The following is a 26,579-nucleotide window of genomic DNA, read 5'->3' on the forward strand; positions in this document are numbered from 1 at the left end:
CACTGCGGCAGGCAGAGGGGTCAGGGCAAGATGCAGTGACGCCCTTGGGAGGAAAGGGGGGATCTGCTCCTCCAAGCCAGTCTTGGATTTCCCTGTTTTAGGAGAGATCCCTTTTTTACCCGGTCATTGTTTCATTTAAGCCCTGCTCTTCACGTCAGCTTTCAGCCTGTCTCATGAGAAGGAGAGAGTGTTTCTGAGTATGTGCAGAGGGCATGTCTTCTAAGCTGATATGAGCCCTTGCACCTGTTCTTTAAAAGATTACTGCCGGGATGGCTCAGTCAGTAGAGCATGAGACTCTTAATCTCAGGTTCGTGGGTTCAAGCCTCACATTGGGCGAAAAGATTCCTGCATTGCAGGGGGTTGGAATAGATGACCCTTGTGGTCCCTTCCAATTCTACAATTCTATGAGCCACAGGACCCATCAACGCATGCCCTGGGGTCTTTGCTGCATCCTTTGACAGAGTCCTCCCTACTTCTGCAGCCCCTGTTTCTTTCTGGGAACGGGACGAGGAAGGGGCTCTTGCTTATCTCCTCCCTTCCACATGTCTCCAACATTGTCCAACAATGAACAAACACGTGCACAACTGCAGGCGCTTTACTACAGACTTGCACAGATGTGTTACCATCAATCTTATACAGGGTGGGTTGAGCACTGTGGCCAGTGCTTCCCCCCCCCCCCCTAAAAGAAATGTTTAGGGGTACTCTCATTTTGACTCAAGGAAATTACCATTTTATAGTTCAAATCGGGGGAAATAAATACAGTAAATGGACAAAAGTACAAAGATTCACAAAATGTTTAGGGGTATGTGTACCCTTGCGTCTCCCCAGAAAAAAAGCGCTGACTGTGGCCAAGAGTCAACTAAACCGTATGATCTGTAGTGCAGGCTAGTTAGTGGCGTACCATTGGCATCTGCTTGGCATAAGCTGTACCCTCAGCTCCACATCAAATTGCCCTGCCTGCCAAGTGGAACGATTTTCATCAGTATAAAACCTGATTTCTTTTTTTATGTATCACACAGAACAGCATACAGTATTGGAGCTGGTAAGGGTATTGCAGATGACCTAGTCCAGTCTCTCTCCCCCCCCCAGTGTTGCTGGAAATCTTCTGCTATAGCATCCTTGCTAGACAGCTGTCCGGCTTCTGCTGAATACTGAACTGCTCATACCTTCAGGAAGTTTCCCCTAATCTTTTGTCAAAATCCCCTTTCTTGTCATTCAAACCCATCGAACCCACTGAAGTGACAGAAAACAAATTCGCCCCATTTTCTGTGTGACAGCCCTTCAGATATCTGAATGGGGCTAATCTCTCTTCCCCAAGCAAAACATACCCGCACTTTCTGCAGTGGAGCAAATCAAGAGACCAAATCTTTCCTGGCTTGGGGACTATATATCATCCAGACATAGCAAAGCACTGGACTCCTCGCTTCTTTTCTTTTCTTTTTTGTGCCTGTTCCAACCATTTGGCTCAGCAGTTACTATGATTTTTATTTTTTGCTGAGGATTTTGTTTTAGGGAGTGTGTTTGCGTTTATTAGCTCTTTATATAGCCCAAGGCGATACGTGCTAAAATACATAAGCCAATACAATAAAATAACACATTAAACCAAACGAAAATCTATTTAAGAAAGGAGAGCTCAGAAGCAAGCCGGCTCACAGCCCAAAAGCTTGCTCCAAGAGGAAGCTCCCCCTACCCCCCACCTGCCTTCTGAAGTTGCAGGAAAGACAGGCTGAGGCAGGCCCTGCTGAAAGAGAATTCCAGAGGGCAGGGAAGCAAATCCCCCTTGATCTAACATCCAGAGAGGATGGGGCGGAAGGCTTAGCCCCCTCCTACCCCCCTAAGGAAACTGGAAGGGGGTGTGCGAGAGTGTTTGTCTAGGTGGAGCTGTCCATCCCCAAAGATCACAGGCTGCATTATAGGTAAAAAGGTAAAGGGGCCCTTGACCATCAGGTCCAGTCGTGTCCGACTCTGGGGTTGCGGCGCTCATCTCCCTCTATAGGCCGAGGGAGCCGGCGTTTGTCCGCAGACAGCTTCCGGGTCATGTGGCCAGCATGACAAAGCTTTTGCTCTGGCGAACCAGAGCAGCGCACGGAAACGCCGTTTACCTTCCCGCTGGAGCGGTCCGTATTTATCTACTTGCACTTTGATGTGCTTTCGAACTGCTAGGTGGGCAGGAGCTGGGACCGAGCAAAGGGAGCTCACCTCGTTGCAGGGATTCGAACAGCCAACCTTCTGATCAGCAAGCCCTAGACTCTGTGGTTTAACCCACAGCGCCACCTGGGTCCCTTATAGGTGGTATAATATACCTATATACCCTGTTTCTCATATTATAAGACATACCCATAAAATAAGCCATAGCAGGATTTTTAAGCATTCAAGGAATATAAGCCATACCCCGAAAATAAGACATAGTGATAGGTGCAGCAGCAATGCCGGCCGCGGCAGGAGGAGGAGGGAAAAAATAAGACATCCCTTGAAAATAAGCCATAGTGTGTTTTTTTGAGGAAAAAATAAATATAAGACATGTCTTATAATATGAGAAACACGGTATTATAGGTAACACTAGCCTAAAACCTTGAATTGTGTCTGGAAGAAGCTGGTGCAAATGCAGGAGAATTGCAGTTGCATGTTCACCCTTATCTTCTCTCATCAGGAGATGGGATACTGCTTTTTGCACTAGGTGGAAGTTCTAGATAGTCTTCAAGGGCAGCCCCAGAGTGTGCCTTGACCATGCCTCCGAATTTCCTATGGCATCGAGGCTATGCTCCTCAGTGCACTTTATTGCCTATGTTTTGTACATTGCTTTCTTTCTGGGACAGTTGATGAATTAGTGTGTTGTGAGGAGGGGGGCGTCCTTTCTTCAATTAGGACTGATTGGGCATATGGCATCCCAGGGCCAACTTAATCATATCCGGCGCTGTGGTGCAAAGCTCCCTCTGATGCCCCCCCTCTCCCAGAGTTTTTAAGGGAGGACGGGGCTGGAGGAGGTGGGCAGCGGCTGGAGGACGGCTCCTCCGGCAGGGAAGAGGCGGAGGCTGGACATGGCGCCTCCCGGCTCAGTTGGCCGCTTTGTGCCGCGGTGGGCACGGCAGACAGAGGCTCCGGGCGTGGCGCTGCTTTGGCACAGCATGGCAGAAGCGGACGAGGGTGGTGAGCTGATGCCGGGAGGTGCCGCGTCCAGCCTCCACCTCTTCCCTGTCGCCCTCTATAACTTGGCGCCCTGCCGCCCTGCACCACTAGCCTCTATGGGTAAGGTGCCCCTGTGGCATCCCATAAAGGACTGTCACACCAGCCAGATAATTCTTTGGTCCAAAGGCAGCCTGGACCTGAGTGGACCCCAATGTTCTCTTTCCTGTCACATGGTGCAGGAAAAAGTGCAGATTTTGAAAGCTGGGTTTTAGTTTGTGTATTGTTTTGGGACATTTGGTTTGTTTAAATGTGAACTGAATTCCTGTGCCATCCCTACTGATAAGAGCAAATTAGTGAACAGCCCCAAAATACCCAAGAGGGAGTGGTACCTAGAGAGGACCTCTTCCTTTCTATGCAATCTCAACATCCAGACTGAGGTGTCTGCTCAGGTGGGAGACACATAGAGATCAACCCCAGAAGAGAGATGGCAGAAACCATGGCCAAGGCTTTGGGGGAGGGCGGGGGAGGCAATTGGTGCCTTTCATCGTGGGAAGCGTTTCCCGTCTCAGGCCTAGGAGTCAGAAACTGAATCCCCACCCAGGCGACTGTAACCCAACCTCCCGCTGCCAATGGGACGTGAGGCTCGGAGGACGCCTCAAAGTCACAAGCTACATTGGGAACAGGGAAAATAAAGTAGCATCTCGGTGTAAGATATTTAAGTCAAGGGCTGGAGCAGAAATAGAGGTGGAGGCTCGGGAAGATAGCATCCAACATCACCTTCGTGAGTCCTCGTAACCTGTGGGCCCCAGTTATGAGAAAGAGCATTGGAGTTTATATATATATATATATATATATATATATATATATATATAGGGGTTCATGGAAACAGCAAGCTGTGTTTATATTGAGCCAAGACAATGTAAGAATTCTGCACCAAGCCACACCTAAAACTGGAACTTAGATCCAACTTCAGGTTGTTACACACATTAAATATTTCCCATATACTTCCCATTGAGCAGGATTTACTGATAGAAATAAATTATACCCCCAAAAGGCAATGTATGTAATGAGTAATTCTTCTGCTAGCCATGGGCAAAATGCTATGCCGAAAACGATCAGCAGTTTCTCCCTCTGGTTTCTGAGAATCCACAAGATAACACCTACTCACAACTGTTTTCAAATTGCTGTCTGCAGACTTGAAGACTAGAAACTTAAAATCAAACAGTTGGGGAGCTTAGATTATGTTTTTTGATGTCTGATACTAAATTTGTATGCATAATGCAACAGTGGGTCACAGCAGGGTGGGAAATGTACATACCTTATTGGGTGGTATTCAGCTAAGTTTTATTCTTGGTACGTCTATTGAAATCCATGGAGCTAACTTTGTCATGTTAATTCATCTGAATGAGTCTACTCTGTGCAAAACTTGGCTGAATATTACCCATACTGTCCTAATGGTAGGAGCCCTAAGCAGTGGACCCGTTGTGCTGGAGAGGAGTACAGTGGGCATGCAAACCGGTTATCCCACACCTTTTCCATGCCAACTCAGGAATGCAGAAAGAGTGATCATGTGGATGAAATAATAAAAGGAATGACCTTTACCCGGGATGCCCAAAGAGCCACCCAATAGAGGCATAAGCATAGATCCCTTAGGATCTATGCCAGACTGCTTGAGAGCCCATCTCATCCTCTCTCTCCTGCACAATGATGCCCAATTGTCCACTCAGTGCTTCCGTGATGTTGCTTTTAATAAACCATGCTATGCTAAGGTCAGTTTACCTTCCTGCCATCTCCCATTCAATACATTTCCCCGCCTTTAAACATTTTCATCGGAACACTTTCTCATTAAAAAATGAAAGAGGTAAACAAACCATATTGGAAAACTTAAAAAGCTATACATTAGACGAAATGATCCCTGTCTCATTCTCCTCCTCCTCCTCCTCCGTGCATTCCTGGCTTGAATCCAGCCAGCCAGTGGGTTACCAGGATTGTGTGTTTGTGTGTGTGTATTGGGTTGCTCCCCAGTTGATTGGGGCACCACACCCTCATTCCCTGAGATTTTCATTTCCTTAGAATGTCTTACCAGACGCCTCTGACCCACGTGGCCTGGCTCCTTCCTTTCCCCTTTGATCTGCCTGCCTTTTTTGGACCCGTGACAAAAGTGAGCATCAGTAGCCAAGTTGCATGCCTTTGTTTTGCTTTTGTCATGCTTGAAGAAATGACTCCGCCCCAGCAGAGAGCGCCTTGCTGGGGCAAAGTATGGGAACCAACTTGTCCAAGGGCTATTCCTCAATGTGTGTAGATAAATTCAGGGATTTTATTCAGCTGGAAATCAGTTCTGGCACCTCTCAGGTGGGCGCCATCGCCGTTCTAAGAGAACGAAGGAGTTGCTCATGGTAAGTTCCAGCAACTCTTTTTCTAGAAAAATAGCACTGGATGGATTAGAATAGATCAGGCATGTCCAACAGGTTGATCGTGCTCTACTGGTAGATCACTGGACGTCTGCGGTAGATCATTGGTAGATCATTGGCTCCCTCCAAAGAAGCTGAACAACTGTGACTCCCCTAAAAAAAAAAAGCTCAAATTTTACTGCATCCCTGAAAAAACTCAACAACTTTGACCTGAACCCCCCAAAAGGGGGTAGAGCACTGCCAGTTTTTTAACTCTGTGAGTAGACCGCAGTCTCTCGGGAGTTGTCCACCCCTGGAATAGATGGATGGAGGGACAGACAAACAGACAGATGAATTGATCGATCCAACTTGCTTTAGGTATCTTCCTACTCAAGGCACCAATCCGTTCCACACTTGCTTAGCTTCAGCAGTGCTTCACCATCAAATGTTCCCAAATTACTCACAAGGTTGAACTGGTTTGCTCAATTGTTGTTAAGGGAGGGGACAGGAGGGGCCAAGAGAGCTCTTCTGGATGGTAGTCTGTTGCTGGAAAAATGTGATCCTCACTTCTCCAGTCACTAGGGCCTCGTCCCACATTGGAGTTTAGTGTGGATTAAAAATTGCTCATGGCTCTCTTTTCAAGTTTGGTGTTCACACCACAGCCCACACTGCCCTCCTGCTAAATTTGAATTTTCCTGATCCATTGGATAATTTGATGTGGCAGGTGTGGGGAACCTTTGGCACTGCAGATGTTGTGGAACTGCAACTCCCTTCAAACATCAGCAAGGTGGCCAAGGAATTATAGGAGCTGCAAAACAACCAGACTTTTTGCAGTAAGGGAAGTGATGGGAAGATGCACCGGAAACTGTGGGATAACAGTTGCCTGAGGTGACATTGTATAGCCTTCCTGCAAACAAATCAGAATGAATGCTAAATGGGTAGTTTGGGAGCAACCGCAATTGGATTATCACCCATTGTAATATTGTGTGTGATCTGGATGCACAAAGGTTGTGGGGATTAGAGGATTACGCTTGTTGTGATGCCACTCAGTGTGACAGGGTGGCGTCACACAATATGCTGTGGCAAACACACTTGTCCTATTAGCTACACGCTAAAGTGGCTCCATGCGATCAGAGGCACCCTAGGCTGGCGGAGATTAATGGGAGACACGATAGCTGCCTTCAAATATCTGAAAGGCTGTCATGCAGAAGATGGAGCAGATTAGAACCAGTGAGAAATCACAGGGGAACAGCTTTTAGTAAAACACAAGGGGACATTTCCCAGTGGTATGAGCTTTTTCGACAGCAGAACAAATAGGCTCTTCTTCACTGGGGAGGCATTTGAGTAGAGGCTGCATGCTTATCTCTTAGGGACATTGTAGTTGCATGATTTCCATACTGAGCTGGGGGTTGGACTGGGTGATCTTTTAAGATCCTTTCCAACTCTAAAATTCTGTTACTCCTATGAGTATCAAGTGCTGAGGACAGACAACAGAGAAGGTCTGTTGCCTTCCTGCCTTGCATATCTTGAAGCATCTTGCCAGTTGCTATTGTGGGAAGAGAATGCCCAGTTAGGTGAATATTCACTTTGATCCAGCATTGCAGTGTTGCTGTTCATACAAACATGCGCGGGAGCATAGCTGTAGCCACTTCCGCCTACCTACATGACAAATATCTCGAGAAGTGCACATTTGCCACATCCTCACATTCAGTCCTCAATGTGACAGGAGCATCTACAATGTTTTGCATGCATACCCGAATCAGATGTTTGAAGTGAGGGACTCGTCTGCCATTTACTTATCAGGTATTTTGCTGTACTCAGTGTGGCCCACATCAGTCTGCCTAGCCAGACTCCACGGGACTACTGCACACCACTTTCCCCTTCCATCTAAATGCCTCCTTCTGCACTGCAGTTCCAGGGTCATAGAATCATAGAATCGTATAGAGTTGGAAAGGACCATGGGGGACTTCTCATCCAACCCCCTGCAATGCAGGAATCTTTTGCCCAATATGGGGCTCAAACCCCAAAACTGAGATTAAGAGGTTCATGCTCTACCGACTGGGTCTAAAGCTACAGACCAATGTCGCTTTAGATTGGAGATCTCTATCAGCAGTTTGCAGCCACAGGAGGAGATAAGGGTGTGAAATGCAGATGGCAACACTGGCTGACAGCACATGGTCTGTAGGAAAAAGAGACTTGGGTAACAGGGCTGTTGGATCTGGCAAGGTAGGAGAGCAGCTCTTCTGGCATGTCAGATTATTTCAGCACAGGGGAAGGAGGCTGCAAACGCTGTCAGCAGTCTCAGCGGGGAGGTGCAGGTAAATCTCTTGTCCCAGAATAGGGACAAGGAAGCTGTGGCTCTCTAGACAGGACTGACTAGCTCAGTTGGTTAGAGCATGGTGCTGGTAACACCAACGTTGCAAGTGTGAGCCCTGTATGGGATAGCTGCATATTCCTGCATTACAGGGAGTTGGACTAGATTATCCTCAAGGTCCCTCCCAACTCTACAATTCTAGGACTCTACTGTATGTTGTTTTGACTACCTGACCATTAGCCACCCTGACAGGGCCCAATGGAAGCTGGAGCTGGAGCCTAATGACTTCAGAAGGACCACAAGTCCCCCTTCCCTGCCCTCAGGGAGGGAAATGAGCAGATTCCCTCATCCTGTACCTGATGCCTACTCAGATTCTAGCTGCCTCAGTGTACAGTGGGAGGGGACAAAAAGAAGACCCTTCCTGGAAGCCCCTGGACCCAAACGAAAAACAGGAGCAGATCTAAAAATGTTTGGGTCAAGAGGTCAATGCTGTGGAAGAGGGCAAGAGCAAAACGGGGTTGAATGACGTCCAGATTTACCTGTGCGATAGGTGACATCCAACCCCTTCTTTAAAACAGTTACAAAGTTTCCAGCTGCAGGGCGGCAGAATTTGCTGGTTTGGTCCAGTGGCCTTAGTTTGCGTGAGAAATGAACATATGAGTAGTGTGGTCCGTTTTAGTGGCTCAACGGCATCAAACTTGCTGGAATAAGCACAATTCAGAGGTGAGTTTGCGGGGAGGTACTTGTAGAAGAAAAAGTGTAGCTTGTGGGACAAGAATATACCCACCAACTAGGCTTTACTTAAAGGTAAAGGTAAAGGGGCCCCTGACCATCAGGTCCAGTCGTGTCCGACTCTGGGGTTGCGGCGCTCATCTCGCTCTATAGGCCGAGGGAGCCAGCGTTTGTCCGCAGATAGCTTCCGGGCCATGTGGCCAGCATGACAAAGCTGCTTCTGGCAAACCAGAGCAGCGCACGGAAACACCGTTTACCATCCCGCCGGAGCGGTCCCTATTTATCTACTTGCACTTTTTGATGTGCTTTCGAACTGCTAGGTGGGCAGGAGCTGGGACCGAGCAACAGGAGCTCACTCCGTTGCAGGGATTCGAACCACTGACCTTCTGATCAGCAAGCCCTAGACTCTGTGGTTTAACCCACAGCGCCACCTGGGTCCCTAGGCTTTATTTATGGGGCTCTATTGTCCATGACTCTGACTTTAGAGGTTTAGAGCAGTGCATCCTAAGCATATCACGAGTGTTGGGACCTGGACCAGAGAGACCTAAATTCATGTCCTGCTCGTCCATGAGGTGTGCAGGATGGCCTTGAGCAACCAAGTCCCTCTCTATTTAGCCTACCTCCCAGGGTTGTACTGAGCATTAAAAAAAATGGTTAATTGCACGTATGCTTCTGCTAATTCTTCACACCACACCACCTCTGCTGGAATTGTGATAGCAGATGCTTATTATTTGATGGTTTATCTGCCGGTTTTATTCTTGCTTTTACTCTGGTTCTGTAAGCCTGGAAATGCTATTGCCCTGAAGGGCAGGGTCTCTGTGTGTCTGTGATTCTTTAGCTGAAATTCCTGCATTGCAAAGGGTTGGAGTAGATGACCCTTTGGGTCACTTCCAACTCTACAATTTTATGATTCTACTAGCTGGCCCGGCCACGCGTTGCTGTGGTGCTTTCCTGTGATTCTCCCCACCCACTCTGTCTGGACACATGAGCTATCGAGTCCCCTCCTCCCCCACCCCCCCTGTCTGAGTCCTCTGTTGTCTCTGGGGAGTGTTGCTCCCTCCCCCCTGTATTTCCATACTTGGGCCCTCACCCATAGAGAAGGAACTGCCAGCTTTTGGGTTCTATTTCCCAGCATGCACTTTTGTCTGAGACCTCTGTTGTCCCTGGGGAGTGTTGTCCCCTCCCCCCGGTATCTTCCTACATTGGCCCCCACCCTTGGAGAAGGAACTGTCAGTTTCTGGGTTCTATTTCCCAGTATTTACTTTTATCGGAGCCCTCTGTTGTCCCCCGGGAATGTTGTCCCCTCCCCCCTGTATCTCCATACATTGGCTACTGCACACGCATCATGAACATTTATATATATAATTTTTTAAAAAAATAAGAACATGAGAAGCAGAAGTTACTATTGTTTAATTTTATTTTTGGGGTTGTCATTTATTTTGGTGGGTATTGTATGATATGGGCGTTGTTGTGTGTTTTGTGGTGTGTTTTTTTTTGGTTATTTGGATTTTCTAATTTTGGAGTAGGTGTTTTGAATGTAGGATGTGGTGTTGGTTTGGGGACTTAAACTGGGGAGAGAAAGTGCATGGGTTTTTGTCTTTTTTAAAGATGCAGAGGCTGGCAATCAGTCATAGTATAAAGCCTAGGTTAAAAGGGGCACGACTGCCCTTACTTAAAATGGCCGTCGTAGCCTTGCATGTGACACAACGCCAACAAAATTAAAAAGCAAAAACCCTTCACCATGCCCCCAAGTGCGTGTTAGGGGAAATGATGAATGACTGCCTAATGCTGCCAGACGTTTATTAATGCAGCCGCCGGGAGAGGCTTTGGGCTTGGGCTTTGGAGGTGGAATGGCCGTTTTGGCGGTCGGCCTAGTCGGTTTTCCCTGTCCCAATCCACCCCCACTGCTTTGGCTGACTCAGGGTCCTCCCCCCCCCATAGCTATGTTCCTTTGTTGTGCCTCATCCCTGTGCCCCCCACCTCGTTGTAAAAGGCCCTATTCTGTTTGGTTTTCCCTGCTTGGCAATGCTGCGGCCTATTGAAAAAGCTGGGCCTTGTTGCTGCAAAAGGACTGTTTTCAGTTGGTTGCTGTGGTATTTTGTGATGTCATCTGGCAGCGCAGCTGCTGGAGTCTTCAGAGCTTCTGGTGGTGACGTCTAATTTGGGCGCCACTTTTTGTGCTTAATCATTATTTTAGGTGTGAAAGGTGTGGGTTTTTTGGGGGAAATTATGCCTGATGGGCATGGAACGTTGTGGCCAAATTTGTTACATTACAGTTCAGCAGTTACGGAGAAAGGCTGTTTCATCCGCGTGTGCAATGCCTACATTTTTATATATATAAATGAACAGAGGGGGAAAGAGAGGTAGAATGAGGCATATTGGTGTGCATGGTTCTGTGGGGATTGTATGGGAGCCAAGACAGATGTCACAGCAGCTCCATCATTAGACAGAGGGACCCCTCCAGATGCCCTCCTTGTTGCATGTACACCCTGATTTGCTTGCACAAAACATAAGCAGAAGTTAGACTGTGTCTTTATTCTGCACTTGTCCTGGTTTGTTTGCAGGGTGGAAATATGACAATGGACGGTCCTTCCGTTTTGCTTTCAGGGTGTTAACACATCTTCCCACTAACTACTTGTTCATTCCACTTTTCAATGCACCTACCTGTCACTTTCCATACTGCAAAAAGCACCATACTGTTTTGTTTTTTAAAAAAATAGATTTGTTGCTAGGGACTCTGAGGACCTCAATGCACTTTAAAAGTGCAGACTTAAAGTTCTGCTATGTGATTGGATCACTTCCGAGCCCTACAAAAAAGTGGTCTAGGGGAGCCTCGAGGTCCTTCAGTTTGCATCTTGACCAACAAGCTGGGGCTTGTTTTAGCCAAAGAACCAGAGATTCCGGAAGGCTTGATGAAGAAAAGCAAGGATTGCCACTTCCCCCCCTATCTGCCCTGCTTCCATGCAGCTTTTACCAGATGCATGACATACAAAGAAATTAAGCAAGTTAAACTTTTCACGGCATAGACACAAATAATAATAATAATAATAATAATAAATTTTTATTTATACCCCGCCCTCCCCAGTCAAAAACCGGGCTCAGGGCGGCTGACACCAACAGAACCACAATAAAACATAAAAACAATTAATTAAAATACAGATTAAAATACAGTATTAAAATTTAAAGTGCAGCCTCATTTCAAGTAGGCCATAAGTGGCTGACACCAACAGAACCACAATAAAACATAAATACAATTAGTTAAAATACAGATTAAAATACAGTATTAAAATTTAAAGTGCAGCCTCATTTCAAGTAGGCCATAAATCCAAGCCATGAGGGAGAAAAACACGGGTCAGGCTGAGGCTAACCCAAAGGCCAGGTGGAACAGCTCTGTCTTGCAGGCCCTGCGGAAAGATGACAAATCCCGCAGGGCCCTGGTCTCCTGGGAAAGAGCGTTCCACCAGGTTGGGGCCAGTACTGAAAAGGCCCTGGCTCTAGTAGAGGCCAATCTAGCCATCTTATGACTTGGGATCTCCAGAATATTATTATTTGTGGACCTTAAGGTCCTCCGCGGGGCATACCAGGAGAGGCGGTCCCTTTAACCAAATTAAAGCCATGGTTATAAGGCTATGACACCCATCTCCTAGTAGAACTTTCTTGAACTGTTTTTCTCAGAACTGATGATGGTGCTTTGGTGAGGTCTACTCTTTCCCTTTCATTCATTGTATTACTTCTACAATGTCATCACACATGACACCTCTTAGAGTTTCACAGGCAGACTAGTCTCAGCTCCCAAGGAGCTTACAGTCTAAAGCAGATACAGTAATAGGGAAAACAATGGAGTGGGAGACAAAGGCTGGAGAAGGACAAACACCCCTCTCTGCTTACTGTGCCTTACTCTCTCCTATGCGGAAATGTACGCAGCTCTCTGTCTCCGTTGAGCTACGGATCAGCTTTGCCCTGTAGCGAAGTTGTGTCTGCCTGCTTGCTTTGCCATGTGCCCTGCTTCCTATTCTGTACACGATGCGCTGAGTAAACTTGCTCCCTCGGCTCATTGTGCGATTAGCCTTGCATTCATCATTTGCCGGAATCAGCAGAATCAGTCATATTCATAGGCTGAATATGAATGGGAAGTAGTGAGCAAAAACTTCTGATTTGAGGTTCCCACATATGATCTGCTGGTAGGTCCTGATGCTATAGGACTAGGTGACACTCCCTTTCCTGCCGATTCCCCTTTCATATCTGGACTGTCAGCTGGAGGCGGTGTAAACATCGTTCTTCTGATCACTGCATTTTTGTTAAGAGGCCTCTATTTGTATTTTGATAACACTGATGAAGCTAGTTTTGAAGCTGCACAGAATTCTTCCATTGAAAAAAGAGTGCTTTGTAGCCTGAAAACTTGCCAACAAACCAACAAAGGGTACATTATCACCATCTGCACCTTTGGGTCAAATTTCCTGGCTTTGCTCTCTGCCAGGTGCCAATGTGGCCTGGCTGGATTCATAGGTGTTCAAAGTACCTTGAAACTGCTGCAAACCTTGCCACTGGCTCTTAGCACACATCTCCCTCTCTCCCCTGCACTGAGACCAATTTGTTTTTAAGTGTGGGTGTTCTAGAGAGGTGTGATGGATTCCCACACACTCTTTTACCAGAGCAAGAGATCCAGTCATGCTGAGTCATGGTAGGTTTATTGACTCACTTATGCAGAGGCTGCTGCCTTGAAGCATCTGCTGACAGAGCCGTGAAGAGCTGATGGGAAGGGCTCTCATCTTGGTTAGCAAAAGGAGGCACTGACTGCTAGAACTCAGCAGACCAGCAGGATGCAGTACTCATATTCACACAAGTGATGGAGGAGGAGATGCACCTACATGCCACTCTTGTTCTGGACTTCCAGACCCTCCAAGTGTCCCTATTTTCCAGGGACAGTCCTGGATTTACAGAGCCCATCCCAGTTTCTGATTTGATCCCCCAATGTCCCACTTTTCCATAAAGGTTAAGGGACCCCTGCTGGCCGTTAGGTCCAGGCACAAATGACTCTGGGGTTGTGGCGCTCATCTCGCTTTACTAGCCAAGGGAGCCGGCATTTGTCCGCAGACAGCTTCCGGGTCATGTGGCCAGCATGACTAAGCCGCTTTTGGCGAACCAGAGCAGCGCACAGAAACGCCGTTTACCTTCCCGCCAGAGCAGTACCTCTTTATCTACTTGCACTTTGACGTGTTTCCGTCCCTATTTCCATTGGAGAAATTTTGACCACTGCTGAGTTTTCTCTGAGGACAAGGCTGCAGGGCACTTAGGGATGCTTGTCAGTTTCAGTTCCTCAATCCTTCTCCACATCTTCTTGTATACAGTGTTGTATGCATGTTTTTGCAAAGCAGTTTCCTCTGATATAATGCATGTTCGTATGTCGTTTTCACTAATGCATGCACTTATGAGTGCACTTTATACTAGCAGCATATGTAGTGTTGGTTGCACCTTACTTGGCTGGAGGACCGCAGTGCAAAATTCAGACTGCAAATTTCAAAGTATAAGCCACTTTTTGGTTCGTATCACAGCAGGGTCTCAATGCAGAATCTTAACACATGAGGCAGGATCTATTTCTCAGTGTGGCTTACGGTAAAGTAAGCTTGCATGCAGTTTGACTGCATGGAGATGCAGGACTGTCTTTGCTGAAGAATTAGACCTTATGGAGAGACGCAATGGAGGCAGCCTGATGAGTCACAAAAGAGGAGACTCGAACTGATTTTGACCCACAAGTCCTGGGATAACTGAGAAGCACTTACAAACCTATTTTCTAGAGTTGTCCAAACTCCTAGCTACATGCTATGCAGTTCTTATTATTATTTATTAAATTTGTATACTGCCCTTCATCCCAAAATCACAGGGTGTTTCACAGCATAAAAATACAAAACGAGAACACAAAATACATACGGTAATAAATCAAAGGCAAACCAATAACTCCTCTCTCACAAACACATTTAAAAGGCCATAGAATGTTAATCAGCCAAAGCCCTGTTTATAGAGAAATGTTTTCACCTGGTGCCTAAAGTTATGTAATGAAAGTGCCAGGTGGGCTTCCTTGAGGAGAGCATTCCACAATCGGGGAGCCACCACAGAAAAGGCCTGTTCTTGTGTTGCCAAGCTCTGGACCTCTTGTGGAGCACACAAAGTAGGGCCTCAGATGAGGATCACAGGGTCCAGATTGGTCCATATGGAGAAAGGTGGTCCTTGAGGTATTGTGATCCTGAGCTGTTTAAAGCTTTATAGGTCAAAACCAGCACTTTGAATTGGGCTCAGTGCAGTCAGACCAGGATCGGTGTAATATGTTCAAACTGTCTTGCACTGGTGAGCAACCTGGCTACCGAACTCTGCACCAGGCAATGTTTCCGAACCGTCTTCAGAGGCAGCCCTATGTGTATATGTCAGAAGGCATGTGTTTAGGACATGCATTTGGAAGACCACTGGTCTGGGGTGTGGGGAGGCGGGGAGAATTTGGGATTGAGAAGCAGTGGACACCATTTCCCTTCATCACTTCCCATTTCCAGTTCCCTTTTCTGAAGAAGCTGTTACCTTACCCGAAGAGCAACTATCTAGATTTTGTTACAGGTAGGTAGCCGTGTTGGTCTGAGTTGAAGCAAAATTAAAAAATTCCTTCAGTAGCACCTTAAAGACCAACTAAGTTTTTATTTTGGTATGAGCTTTCGTGTGCATACACACTTCGTCAGATACACTGAAACAGAATCCACCAAACCCTTATGTATATTTAGAGGGTGGGGGGTGGGGGTGATGGGAATGGGTGGTAAACCTGTAGATGGCTGTTAACAACTGCTGATGGCTGCAATTGGTCCTGGTGAAAAAAAAACAAGGGCTGAGGCGCTAAAGAAAGCTTGATCATGCATAATGAGATAAGAAGCCAATGTCTTTATTCATCCCAGGTGGCTCCATGGTTTTAAGCTTGGTAATGAGTTCCAATTCAGCAACTTAGTTGGTCTTTAAGGTGCTACTGAAGGAATTTTATTTATTTATCTAGATTTTGTTGCATACGTACCTGGCTGCTTGCATACCATACATTTAAAGCACATGGCTTCCCACAAGGAATTCTGGGAATGATTGTTTGTTAAGGGTGCTGGGAATTGTAGCGCTGTGAAGGGTAAGCTACGGTTCCCAGGATTCTTTGAGGGAAGTCATACACTTTAAATGTACAGGGTTTTTTTTTGTCTTTCTGTCCTGACATTCCTCCCAAAGGAACCCGAGGCACCAAACACATCCACAATATTTTTTTAAATGAACCTAAAACGTTCTAAAACAGTTAAGAACATCTATAAACAGTTTTAAACATTCCGAAAACAGTTAAGATAATTTCATCCAGTGATCTCAGGGGTGCCAGGATTGGAGTTCTTCAGCCACCAAATGCCTGAGTAAACAGGAATAGTTTCCAGATTCATCTGGAAAGTTAATAATGTTGAAGACAAAAACATACCATTAGGGAAGGAATTCCACAAGCAGGGAACTACCACTGAAAAGTCCCTGTCATGGGTAAACACCAGCTGGGCAGCACCACAAAAAAAGCTTCACTTGCCAACCTTAGGGTCTGAGATGGTTGATACTGGGGAAGGTGGTCTTTTAGGTACTTGTGTCTCAAGCCAATTAGGGCTTTATATGCTACTTTAATTGGGTATTTAATTGGGTGCAGTAGTTTACTGGCAGCCTGTGACATATGATCTCATCAGGCTACTCCACTTACCAACCTAGTACAGTTGTATCCTGGAAGTCAAACGGAATCCGTTCGACTTCCAAAATGTTCGGAAACCAAAGTGCGGCTTCTGATTGGCTGCAGGAAGCTCCTACAGCCAATTGGAACCCGCAGAAGCCCCGTCGGATGTTTGACTTCCAAAAGAACATTAAAAAACCAAAACACTCACTTCCGGGTTTCGATCGTTTGGGAGCCGATTTGTTCGGAAGCCAAGACGTTTGAAATCCAAGTTACAACTGTAGTCTCATTCTGCACTGGCAGCAGCCTCTGGACTGTCTTCAAGGGCAGCCCCACATTACAGTAGCCCACACATTACGGTAGTCCAAGCAGGAGGTCACTGTATTTGTAGCTGGGGAACAGCTTAAGCAACCCAGTCAGATGAGCAGGATACAAGTAATAAAGTTGTTGTTGATGATGATGACGATGACAACAACAACAACAACAACAACAACAACAACAACAACAACAACACATTAATAACTTCTAGCCGCAAAGCCACCTGACACTCCAGTGACAAGTTGGAATACTCCCAGATTATGAACTTCTTGCTTCTGGGGGAGTGCAATCCCTTCCAGAGCAGGTCATAGACCAGGCATCCCCAAACTCGGCCCTCCAGATGTTTTGGGACTATCATCCCTGACCACTGGTCCTGTTAGCTAGGGATGGTGGGAGTTGTAGTCCCAAAACATCTGGAGGGCCGAGTTTGGGGATGCCTGTCATAGACCTAATTTCCACTCGCAGGAAACACCGTTTTATTGGCCCCTATCCACCAATGTTTCTAGAACCTGCCCAACACCTTAATATCCTCTCCTGATTCCATTGAATGCAGAGATAGAGCTGTCGAAGATGGAGTTCTGCTGTTAGGCAGATTCAGCACAGATTGGGCAAATTTATGGGGACTGGGAAAGCTGTGAATAGCCAGGATTGGAACAGGAGCTTCAGAGTCCATGTACATTGCAGGGGATAAACACTCTTCCTCGCCACATGCTGCTTGCAAGTATCTAAAGCAGGCACCCCCAAACTTCGGCCCTCCAGATGTTTTGGACTACAGTTCCCATCTTCCCCAACCACTGGTCCTGTTAGCTAGGGATCATGGGAGTTGTAGGCCAAAACATCTGGAGGGCCGCAGTTTGGGGATGCCTGATCTAAAGCAAGGTGCTGAGGGTGCCTGGGTGTTGCTGGACTGTAGTTTCGGCCAGGCCAGGCCAGTGGATAGGGAGATGGGCTGGATGGAGCCATTGCTCTGAACTAGCAAAGCACTTCCCATGTTCTTAAGTGTGTGGCAAGCACACCTCAGTTTGGACATGCTGTGATGTTCTTGATTATTCAGCTCTTCCCCAGGTACTATAACAGTGGATCTGTCATGTGCCAAAGGGGAAACAGTGTCATTATGCAGTACATGCACTGACTTTTGCTGACATAATGACTTAAGAATCATTATGTATAGCTAGCTACATTTGCAGAAGGGGGTGGGGTGGGGAGAGATAACATGGGTATTAAGTCTGTACTTATCTCAGGAGGCGACTGTGAGTGTTTCAATTAAGTATGGCTTTTGTAAGCATGTCGGCACCTGTCTTTGTGCATGAGTTGACATACAAGCTGGTAGTTTTGAATGGCACTCAGCTACTCAGCTTATTGAGATGACGGACGCGTTTGGCTGTTGATTTGAAAACAACAACAACAACAGCAAACCGAGAAATTGCCGAAAAGAAAATGACTCAAATGATCAAAATCTTTGCTGGGACCCCACACTGAGCTGGCAAACTTCTTAGGCTGTGTTCTTCAAACAAGAGGTTATGCCACTCAAATGCACAACAAACCATTTATACCTTTTCTTGTGTTCTCATTCTTCTGTTCTCATAGTGGGCTGATTCACAGGACCACATTGGAGGCAGATGAATAACCACATGGCAACTTTCTACCTCAGTACACACATGATAAAATGGGGTGGGGAGAGAACAGTCTCCCACATAGTAAAAGCACATGTTTCAGAGCACTTGTAAAATAGGTGTCTGTGCTCACAGGTGATCTCATCTTTCCCCTCTTCCACAAACGGTTAGCCCAGGGGTGGGGTGGTGGAGCCTCCATTGATGTCAACAGATTTTTCTTCTTCTGAGGCTAAGAGCAATGCAGGGCTGACTTTTGTCAGGGTTGTGACAGGGAAGAAATTGGTTAAATTTCCGATCTGAACATATTGTTGTCTTAATGACATTTTTCTCATCACTGCATCACTGGCACCCTGTCAAATAGCTGTTAGTGGCACAATCTGGTGGGAATCCTACCTGACGGAAGAGAGTGCAGTTGGAAGCATCCCTTTATAATAATCAAAAGGTTTTTGTGTATGTGAACCTTACAAGACAGGATAGTCTCCACTTCTTCCCATCTTGCCATCAGGAAGCATTGTTTTGTCTCCAAGTAGAGGGACTTTGGGATTCGTTTGCATGGCTTTGCTGAGCATTCAGCTGCTGGGGGTGGCAGCTGAATACTTATTGTATTTTTCCGTGTATACCCGCCCCCCCATGTATAAGACACACCCTATTTTGGGAGGCTCAAAATTAAGAAAGGGGGGGGGTTGCCCAGAATTATTGAGCTTTCTTGGGGGGAGGATAGCCCTAATTTTTAACATGATTTTTGAATAAAAAAAACCCTAGTCTTATACACTGAAAAGTACGGCAATTTACACGGGAAGTATGAGTAAGTGTTCCTAGATCTAATTCTGAAGCACAAGTGAAGGTGGATGTGAAGAAAACTTTTATCAACTGCATGGATACACCAACTGCATCCCTTCCATGCTTTGGTAAAATAGGGGATTGACTACTGCAGTGCAACTTATGTGGGGCTGCCCTTGACTGCTGTTAAGAAAGCAGAGCTAATGCAGAATGTTGTGGCCCTCCAGTTAACTTGTGTAGGTTGCTGAAAGCAGGTAAGAATTGTGTTGCATTAGTTTCACTGGCTTTCTGTTTGCTTCTGCTCATGAGGCAAGGTGCTGCTTATTTGCTGTGAAAGTTTACACGAGCTCCATACCTAAGGAAGTGTCTTCTTTCATATGAACCCACATAAGCAAATAAAGATTTTCATGAAGGCCTTACTTAAGTGCTTTCTGCCTGTGAAATGAAATCTATTATATCACATGGCCTTTTTTGCTGTGGCACCCCAGCTGTGGAATTCTCTTCCCAAGAAGTCCTACAAGCAAGGGCTGGAAACATTCCTGATGCTGCTGGACTCTAAATCCCATCATCCCTGCCCACTGGCTAAAGTGGCTGAGGCTGATGGGACTTGGGAGTCCAACAACATCTGGAGGACCACAGGCCATCCATGTATTTTTAATATTTTGTTGGAAGCCGCCCAGAGTGGCTGGGCAAACCCAGTCAATGGGCAAGCTATAAATAATAATAATAATAATAATAATAATAATAATAATATCATCTGCTGTATGTCATGTTAGGATGGCGATTGCTTGCTTGTTTCAGCAGGATTTTATTAGTCAATCAGTCAGTTACCAATGTTGTTTCATCGTGGTTTAGGCTGCCTTTTTTTTAAAAAAAATTATAGCCTATTTGTTTGCTGCCTTGCTCCTCCTTTTTTGGAGAGTAAAGATAGAAAACCACCACTGCGATGCATGCCCTGATACCCCCCCACAGAGCCCTATTTGTTTAGTCGCAGCCTTTGAGAGAGCTGCTCCACGCCCTGCCCCCACACCCCCGCCATATTCCTGCCCAAGCCTGCTGCTCCACGTCAGAGCGGTTTCCACACCTTTCCCCCGAGCCTGTCCCACGCTGGAGCCCTTTCCCACTTCTGCCCAAGCCCATCCCAAGCCAGCACCTCCTCACGAGACGGGGGAAAGATGTGGAAGGAGCTAATGCAGCTCTCCTACGACACAGGTGAGTTGAGATTTTTGTGTTAGATCCAACTCCTGTTCAGGAAAGTCGGAGGCGCCACTTGCTTCTAACCTCCCATCTGAAGCAGAGTTCTGTGTAAGCGAAAGGCTTCTCTCACCTTCCTTTGCTATAAAAAAGCAAGCTTCATACTTGATTGGTGCTGTGTTACAGGACTTCAGCAGGCATAGGCAAGATAATTGTGGGGCTTTCAGGAGGTGGGTACTTTCATGGAATGGGTATTTATCCACACGCCTCTTAAGGGCTGAACCGCTTGTGTATGTGTCCCAGTGTTTCATCACTTTGTGTCTTTACATCTGAAATTGTGAATGCTCTCCCTTGGAAAGTATTTGAGAACCGTGTGGGTCTTCTTTGATTAGAACTAGTAAAATAACCCGATGTGTGAAGTCCTTGGAAGAAAGGCAGCATCTCAGACACTAATAGCAAATTCATTATCCAAGTGTGGCTCCTTCTGCAGTCTGCAAAGGCACCACCCACCTCCTAGAGGGAGGTATCAGCAGTCTTTAGGAAATCCCAGGGTTTGCAGAAGTTCAAAAAAATCTTTAGGGGAACGGAACTTCTAAGAGAGGGAAATAATAATAAAGAAAAGCCAGTCTGATGATAATTGAGCACACTAAGTGAACATAGCAATGTAGATGGATTGTTAGAAAGAGGGAGGGGAGCAGAGGCAGCCGGGGCAGGACTGGAATGGATTATTCTGCAAAGGGGCATGGCTGGCTGGCTCCACGCGGCATCGTTTTGCTACTAGCACCACTTGGAAAATTAAAGAAGAAAGGAAAATGAAAACCACTTGTGTAACGACTCTTCCGCACGTGCAGGATATCTCTGGATATTTCTGTATTCATCAAGTAGGGTGGTCAACTTTTTTTCTTGGCCTTCCTCCAATGCCTTTAACAACTCGATAGCAAAAGAGAAACTTCGCAGGGGAAGCTTTCTCCATCACCGCACCTGCACTCTGTTGAAAAGCTCCGGCTGCTGTATTTCTGCTTTTCAGGCAGCTGTTAAAAATCAGGAGAGCCTTGCCAGGAAAAGAAGCTGGCAGTCCTATTGTTGAGCGGCGATGGATATTTTTGGGCAAATTAACCCTAAGAATCATACATATCCCTGACTATTCAGGGCATGCCTAGATACTGTAAGTGGCATGCAAATACAGGATGGCAACGATGAGCTGTATATGTGGGGGTTCGGTGAGGAGTTTCAGTGTTTCCTGTACTTGACAGTGTTTCATCCCATACTGGTCTTGTCTCTCTCAGTCCTCACAGCCAATAGGAACCTGACTGGCTATGTAGCTCTTAAGGAGGTTGGGGCAGACTATGTTAATTGGATTAGACAGAGACCTTGGACAAGAGGCTCAGGGTTCCCCCCCCCCTCACAAGCCTGTCAAAGGCAATGCAGCAAGCAGGAGAAAAGATCTTTGACTTGTCTGTGCCCTATACTTCCCTGCCCTTGAGGATTAGACATGCTCTGCTGTCTACAAAGGGTTTTCCCATGCTCCACAGTAACATCTACCTGGTGTATGTGGGCGGCAGCTTCTCTTGGCTTAGCATTACCATAAGGTAAAGGTAAAGGGACCCCTGACCATTAGGTCCAGTCGTGACCGACTCTGGGGTTGCGCACTCATCTTGCATTATTGGCCGAGGGAGCCGGTGTATAGCTTCCAGGTCATGTGGCCAGCATGACAAAGCCACTTCTGGCAAACCAGAGCAGCACATGGAAACGCTGTTTACCTTCCCGCTATAGCGGTACCTATTTATCTACTTGCATTTTGATGTGCTTTTGAACTGCTAGGTTGGCAGGAGCTGGGACCAAGCAATGGGAGCTCACCCCGTCACAGGGATTTGAACCGCCGACCTTCTGATCAGCAAGCCCTAGGCTCAGTGGTTTAGCCCACAGCGCCACCTGGGTCCCTTAGCATATTAGCATTAGCATATTAGCACCCTAATACCCATTTTGTGGGTATGAAGAACCTGTGGCCCTCCCAGAGGCAGAGCAAGGTGGGGGTGGTCTGCCCCAGATGTCATCCTGGGGGGGTGACATCGCTGTGGGCATGCTGCTGCTAGCTCTGCTTCTGCCCATCTCTATGGGCACTGTGCGGCACGGCCTGTCTCTAGCCCCTATGGGCGCCCCAGATGTTGTTGGACTCCCAACTCCATCAGCCGCAGCATGATGGGAGCTGTAGTCCAGCAACATTGGGAAGGCCACAGGTCCCAACTCCTTGTATGTGTTGCACCAACATGGCTACCAATTTTGGAAAGCTCCCTCCTCCCCAGAACAGTCGAATCATCCATATTTGTTTTTGTAGGTGCTTCCAAGTCTTACAGTGGGGAGCACCATTCTCTGGGGCATCCCCATGGCAAATGCAACAGGTGCTTTGTGCCTCAGACAGGAAGAACAGCCTCACTCATTGTGGTAGAAAGGACCCTTGAGCAGATAGGCATTCTGTCTCCAACAGTGGCCAGCCAGCCATAGGCACCTGAGAAGTTCATAAGCAAAGTTATGACAGAGGAGGTTGTCTCTACTCATTATCAAAGCTCTATGGTTGTTTGGCATGGCTTCATTTTGATATCAGAGCCAGAATCTGTTTATCCTCCACCCACTCGGTTGACTAAGAATACTGTATGTTCTTAAGCAGTCACAAGATTTGGCGAAGACACTGGCCATCATCCCATCTTGTGGCAACGAATTCCACAGGTGAATGTGCAAAGGTGTGAAGTAATTTAAATGTTTGCTTATGTAATTTGTAGAACATTGTGTTTATTCTGTGCATATAATATTCTAGCTGCTATTGTCACATACATAAATAGTTTGGTCATCTTTGGACACATCCTAAGCTGCATACAAACTCATTTTGAAGCCTGCAGTGCTACGGGGCTTCAAGATGCATAGCCCGCCCTCATTTGCAGGATAGTAAAAATGCAAGTTTTATATGTAAAAGGTGTGATTTTCAGAAACTGCGGGAGATTGCAAAATCCAGCTTTCCTTGGCATGGAATTTAGAAATCATGCCGCTGCTGATAATGATAGTAGTCATATTTTAGCATTCTCCACCAGGAGCCCTCCAACGAACCCTGCTGCTCAGGCAGAAATATTCTTGGACCCCTTTCTCTCCCCCACCCTCCGGCGGCACTTTTTCTCCAGAAGTGAAGGCGCGCAAAGAAAGGACCGGCCTGCAGAAAGCGTCTCCGCCTCGTCGTGGCGCGCGGGCTGCTGTCCTGCCACGCCAGGTGTGTGCGCGTGTGCGTTCGTGCGCGCGCGCTCGTTCTGACGACCCTCAGCAAGGTTTCGGCGGCCGGGGCGCGCGGCGTGGCCCAGCGCGCGCGGCGCCCGAGAGGCGCCCGAAGGTGGTGCGTTTCTACCTGCAGCTACCACTGCGGGGAGAGCGTCGTGGGCCGGCTACGCAGACTTTGAGGGGCAGGCGAGGCAGAAGGAGCGGGTTGAAGAGGGGGGGGACCCCTCCCGCTCGAGGGCTTGGCGCTGAGTGTGTGTGAGTGTTTTCGGCGAGTTGGCTTCGGCCCGCTCTCATTGGGCGCCCGCCTTTGCGCCGCGGCCAATGGCGAGCCGGAGAGGGCGCGCGAGAGCCGCCTGCCGGGGGGTGTAGAGGGAGGGGGGGAAGCGTGTGCTTCGCTGCGCTGACATTTTTTTGGCGATGCCTCCTGTTACTCCGGCTCTGCCGCTCGCCAGCCCTGCTGCAGCCGGCGCTGCTCCTGCGCCGGCGCTGCTACTCCGGCCGCCGCCACCGCTGCTGTCGTCTTCTTGCCCAGCTCGCTCCTAGCGCTACTGCTGCCTCCGCCACCACCACCACCACCAGCAGCACCGCAGCGGACACGGGGGAGGCGGAGGCGGAGGAGGAAGAAGAGGAGGCGGCGGCAGCTGATCCTCTGCCTCGGCGGCTGCCTGCCATCCTGCTGCGCCGCTGCCAGACGTCAGGTGCTGCTCCGGCAGCGTGAGCTCAGCGGGGATGATCCTAGGTGAGTGACGCTGCTGCCTCCTCCGGCTTCTGCACATCCCTCCTGCCTTCCCGCCTGGGTCTCATTCACTTTTTTTCCCCTGGGAATCCCCCACCCCACCCCGACACCCGTCCTGGGGAAAATCCCTTACTTATTTCCAAGGCTCTGATCCCTCTCCGATCAACCTCTATGGAGAAGATCCTCCCCAAATGAGATCTTTGGCTGCCTGGGATATTCGCGAAACGAAATACAGAGGGGGGGGGGAAGGGGGCAATATTTCCTATTCCTTAATCTCTCAGCCGCTGCGCCGTCCCAGTGATGCTGCATAGGGCAGAATCTAGACTCCTCTCCCCAAGATCCGGATCGGGAAAGGACGACCGTGTGAATGCCGGGTTGCAGTGCTTCTCGGGTGACGAGTGAAGGGCAATGCTTGGAAGATCGTTTTGCGCTCTCTCTCTCTCTCTCTCTCTCACACACACACACACACCCTATTAGAAAGGGGTTTGTGGTATTACGAGGGAACCCGGCACCTTCCTCCCATCTAGCATTGCATTGCCCCCTCTCCCCCTCCCCAAACACAGCTCAGGTCTGCGTCACAAGGTGGAAGTTATTGAACTGTTCTGAACAGCGCTTCTTGGGGCAGGGGGTGGGGAGAGAGAAGGAGGCACGGGGGCTGGCAATGCGGTGTCGGGAGCGTGGGGGGGCACGGCAGAGGAGGGGTGCATTGGGGCAAATGTGGGGGGCAAACCACCCAGGGGACAGAGACAGAGCAGCCAGGGCACCCAGATCTCCAGCAAGTTGAGAAACACGAACCCCCCCCCCGACCTTTGCGTGGCTTATGGAGGGTCTCTCTGGTGAGCTGACCCCAACACTGGGTTGTTTGCCCAGAAGCTGAAGAGGAGGGGTGGGGGGGGGAGAGAGAAGCTAGTTGCCAGGCAGGAGACATGGGGGGGGGGATTGAGAGAGAGAGGGAGAGGAAAGAGATGAGATGAATCCCTTATTCTGACAAACTGTCCAAAGCTTGAAGCATCAGTGTTGACCTAGATCTCTGTGTGTGAGGGGGGGCAGAGGCTCCTCCTCCTCTCTCTTCCCTCCTTCACAGATGCTTTCCTTTCCTGTTCCATGTGGGAGAAAGACAGGTCTGCTGTTTGAACCGGCTCCCCATCTTAGGTGGGGCTGCTTAGCAAACAGGTCTTTTCCTTTCTCTTTCCAGCCCCCCCCCCCCAACAGCACTGTCATTGAGCTGAATAGTGGCTTGGTTGCTGAGCCATTGGGAACAAGGAACAGGAAGTGGGTATGGAGCTGAGAGCGGGGTTGCAATCCCCTAACGCAGGTTAGTTTCCCCCTTTAGGTACCCTTGCGTACCTAAATGAGGATGTTAAGGTCCTGCAAAAGGTGGTCTTCCTTCCTTCCCAAGCAAAAGCGGGGAGTAGTTTTGATCTGTGTCAAATGGCTGTGAGTACATGACCCACGGTTCTGGGTTAATTAATCTGGGCCGAGGGACATGTTGTTGTGAATGCAGTGAAAGAACAGCACTCCCCATCTTGGCCAATCTGGAGGTACAGCTACGGTGCATAAAATATATCCAGGGATGGATCTGCCCCTGGAATTCCAAGCTGGAGCAGATCTAGGCTGCAAGGACAAGCTGGGCCAATGCCTCAGGTGTATCTCTCAGCTATGCTAAAGTGTATTGAAAAGAGAGGGTGGGAGGGAGGGAGGGAAAGACTTCACTTTGAAGGAGGTGCACAGAGGAAGCTTGTCCTCTGTTGAGTGATACCCCCCACCCCACCCGCATTCCAGTAGACATAATTGAGAGCCTTCTTGATCCCCACTGCCTGGGGGCATAGATTAAATTGTAAAGGAGAGGCTAGCAAAGAAGTGACAGACCTTACAAATGAAACTGGGTGGGGGGAGAGATATTGTCTTGGTTATCTCTTGGGTCGTCTAATGTGCTCTTGTTATGCTGCTGAGCACAGGAGAGGGGTGGGGAGCAATGTTTTAATTTCCCTAAGCAAGCAAGCAAGAAATCTTGAGCCAGGCCTGTTGGGCTATGATCTAGTCGTAGTCATCGTACCACACAAGGAAGACCTTGGGCAAAATGCAACTAAAAAAGATAACGTCCAGCATGCCTGAGTGATGTCCTTCAGAACCCCATCCTTCTCCCGGTTGCTCTTCCTCCCAATGACAACCTCCTATCCAGCTCTGTAGGTGCCCATCTTGACCTTGCAAAAATGAATGCGCTTTGGATTGCCTCTTGGCAAATCTCTCTTTACTAGCTGCCTGCCTGCTTTGCCTTGACAAATGCAGGCATTCTCTGCACTCCACCCTGGCCCTGCACTCCAGCATAATTGGCCCATAGCTGCCAAGTTATCCCTTTTTTAAAGGGATTTTCCCTTATGCTGAATAGGCTTCCTCGCGAGAAAAG

General features: G+C 47.9%; 1 protein-coding gene across 6 annotated transcripts in view; it reads left to right on the top strand.

Moving 5' to 3' along the window:
• ZNF385A (zinc finger protein 385A) overlaps window positions 1-26,579 on the top strand; it is a 182,469-nt gene that overhangs the window by 14,312 nt on the left and 141,578 nt on the right. For 3 of the 6 annotated variants that reach the window (XM_035099939.3, XM_035099949.3, XM_035099965.3), the window contains exon 1: window positions 20,100-20,193. The exons of 1 other annotated variant lie outside the window; for it this stretch is intronic. In XM_035099939.3, coding sequence (XP_034955830.3) covers window positions 20,157-20,193 — 37 coding nt within the window. In that variant the 5' untranslated portion in view covers window positions 20,100-20,156. Of the gene's footprint in view, window positions 1-20,099; window positions 20,194-23,803; window positions 24,176-26,579 lie in introns of those variants that run through there. 2 more of the 6 variants (XM_035099957.3, XM_088661285.1) reach the window with 2 other exon arrangements.

The sequence above is a fragment of the Zootoca vivipara genome, chromosome 2 (assembly GCF_965207765.1).
Source record: "Zootoca vivipara chromosome 2, rZooViv2.hap1.1, whole genome shotgun sequence".
Classification (NCBI taxonomy): Eukaryota; Metazoa; Chordata; class Lepidosauria; order Squamata; family Lacertidae; genus Zootoca; species Zootoca vivipara.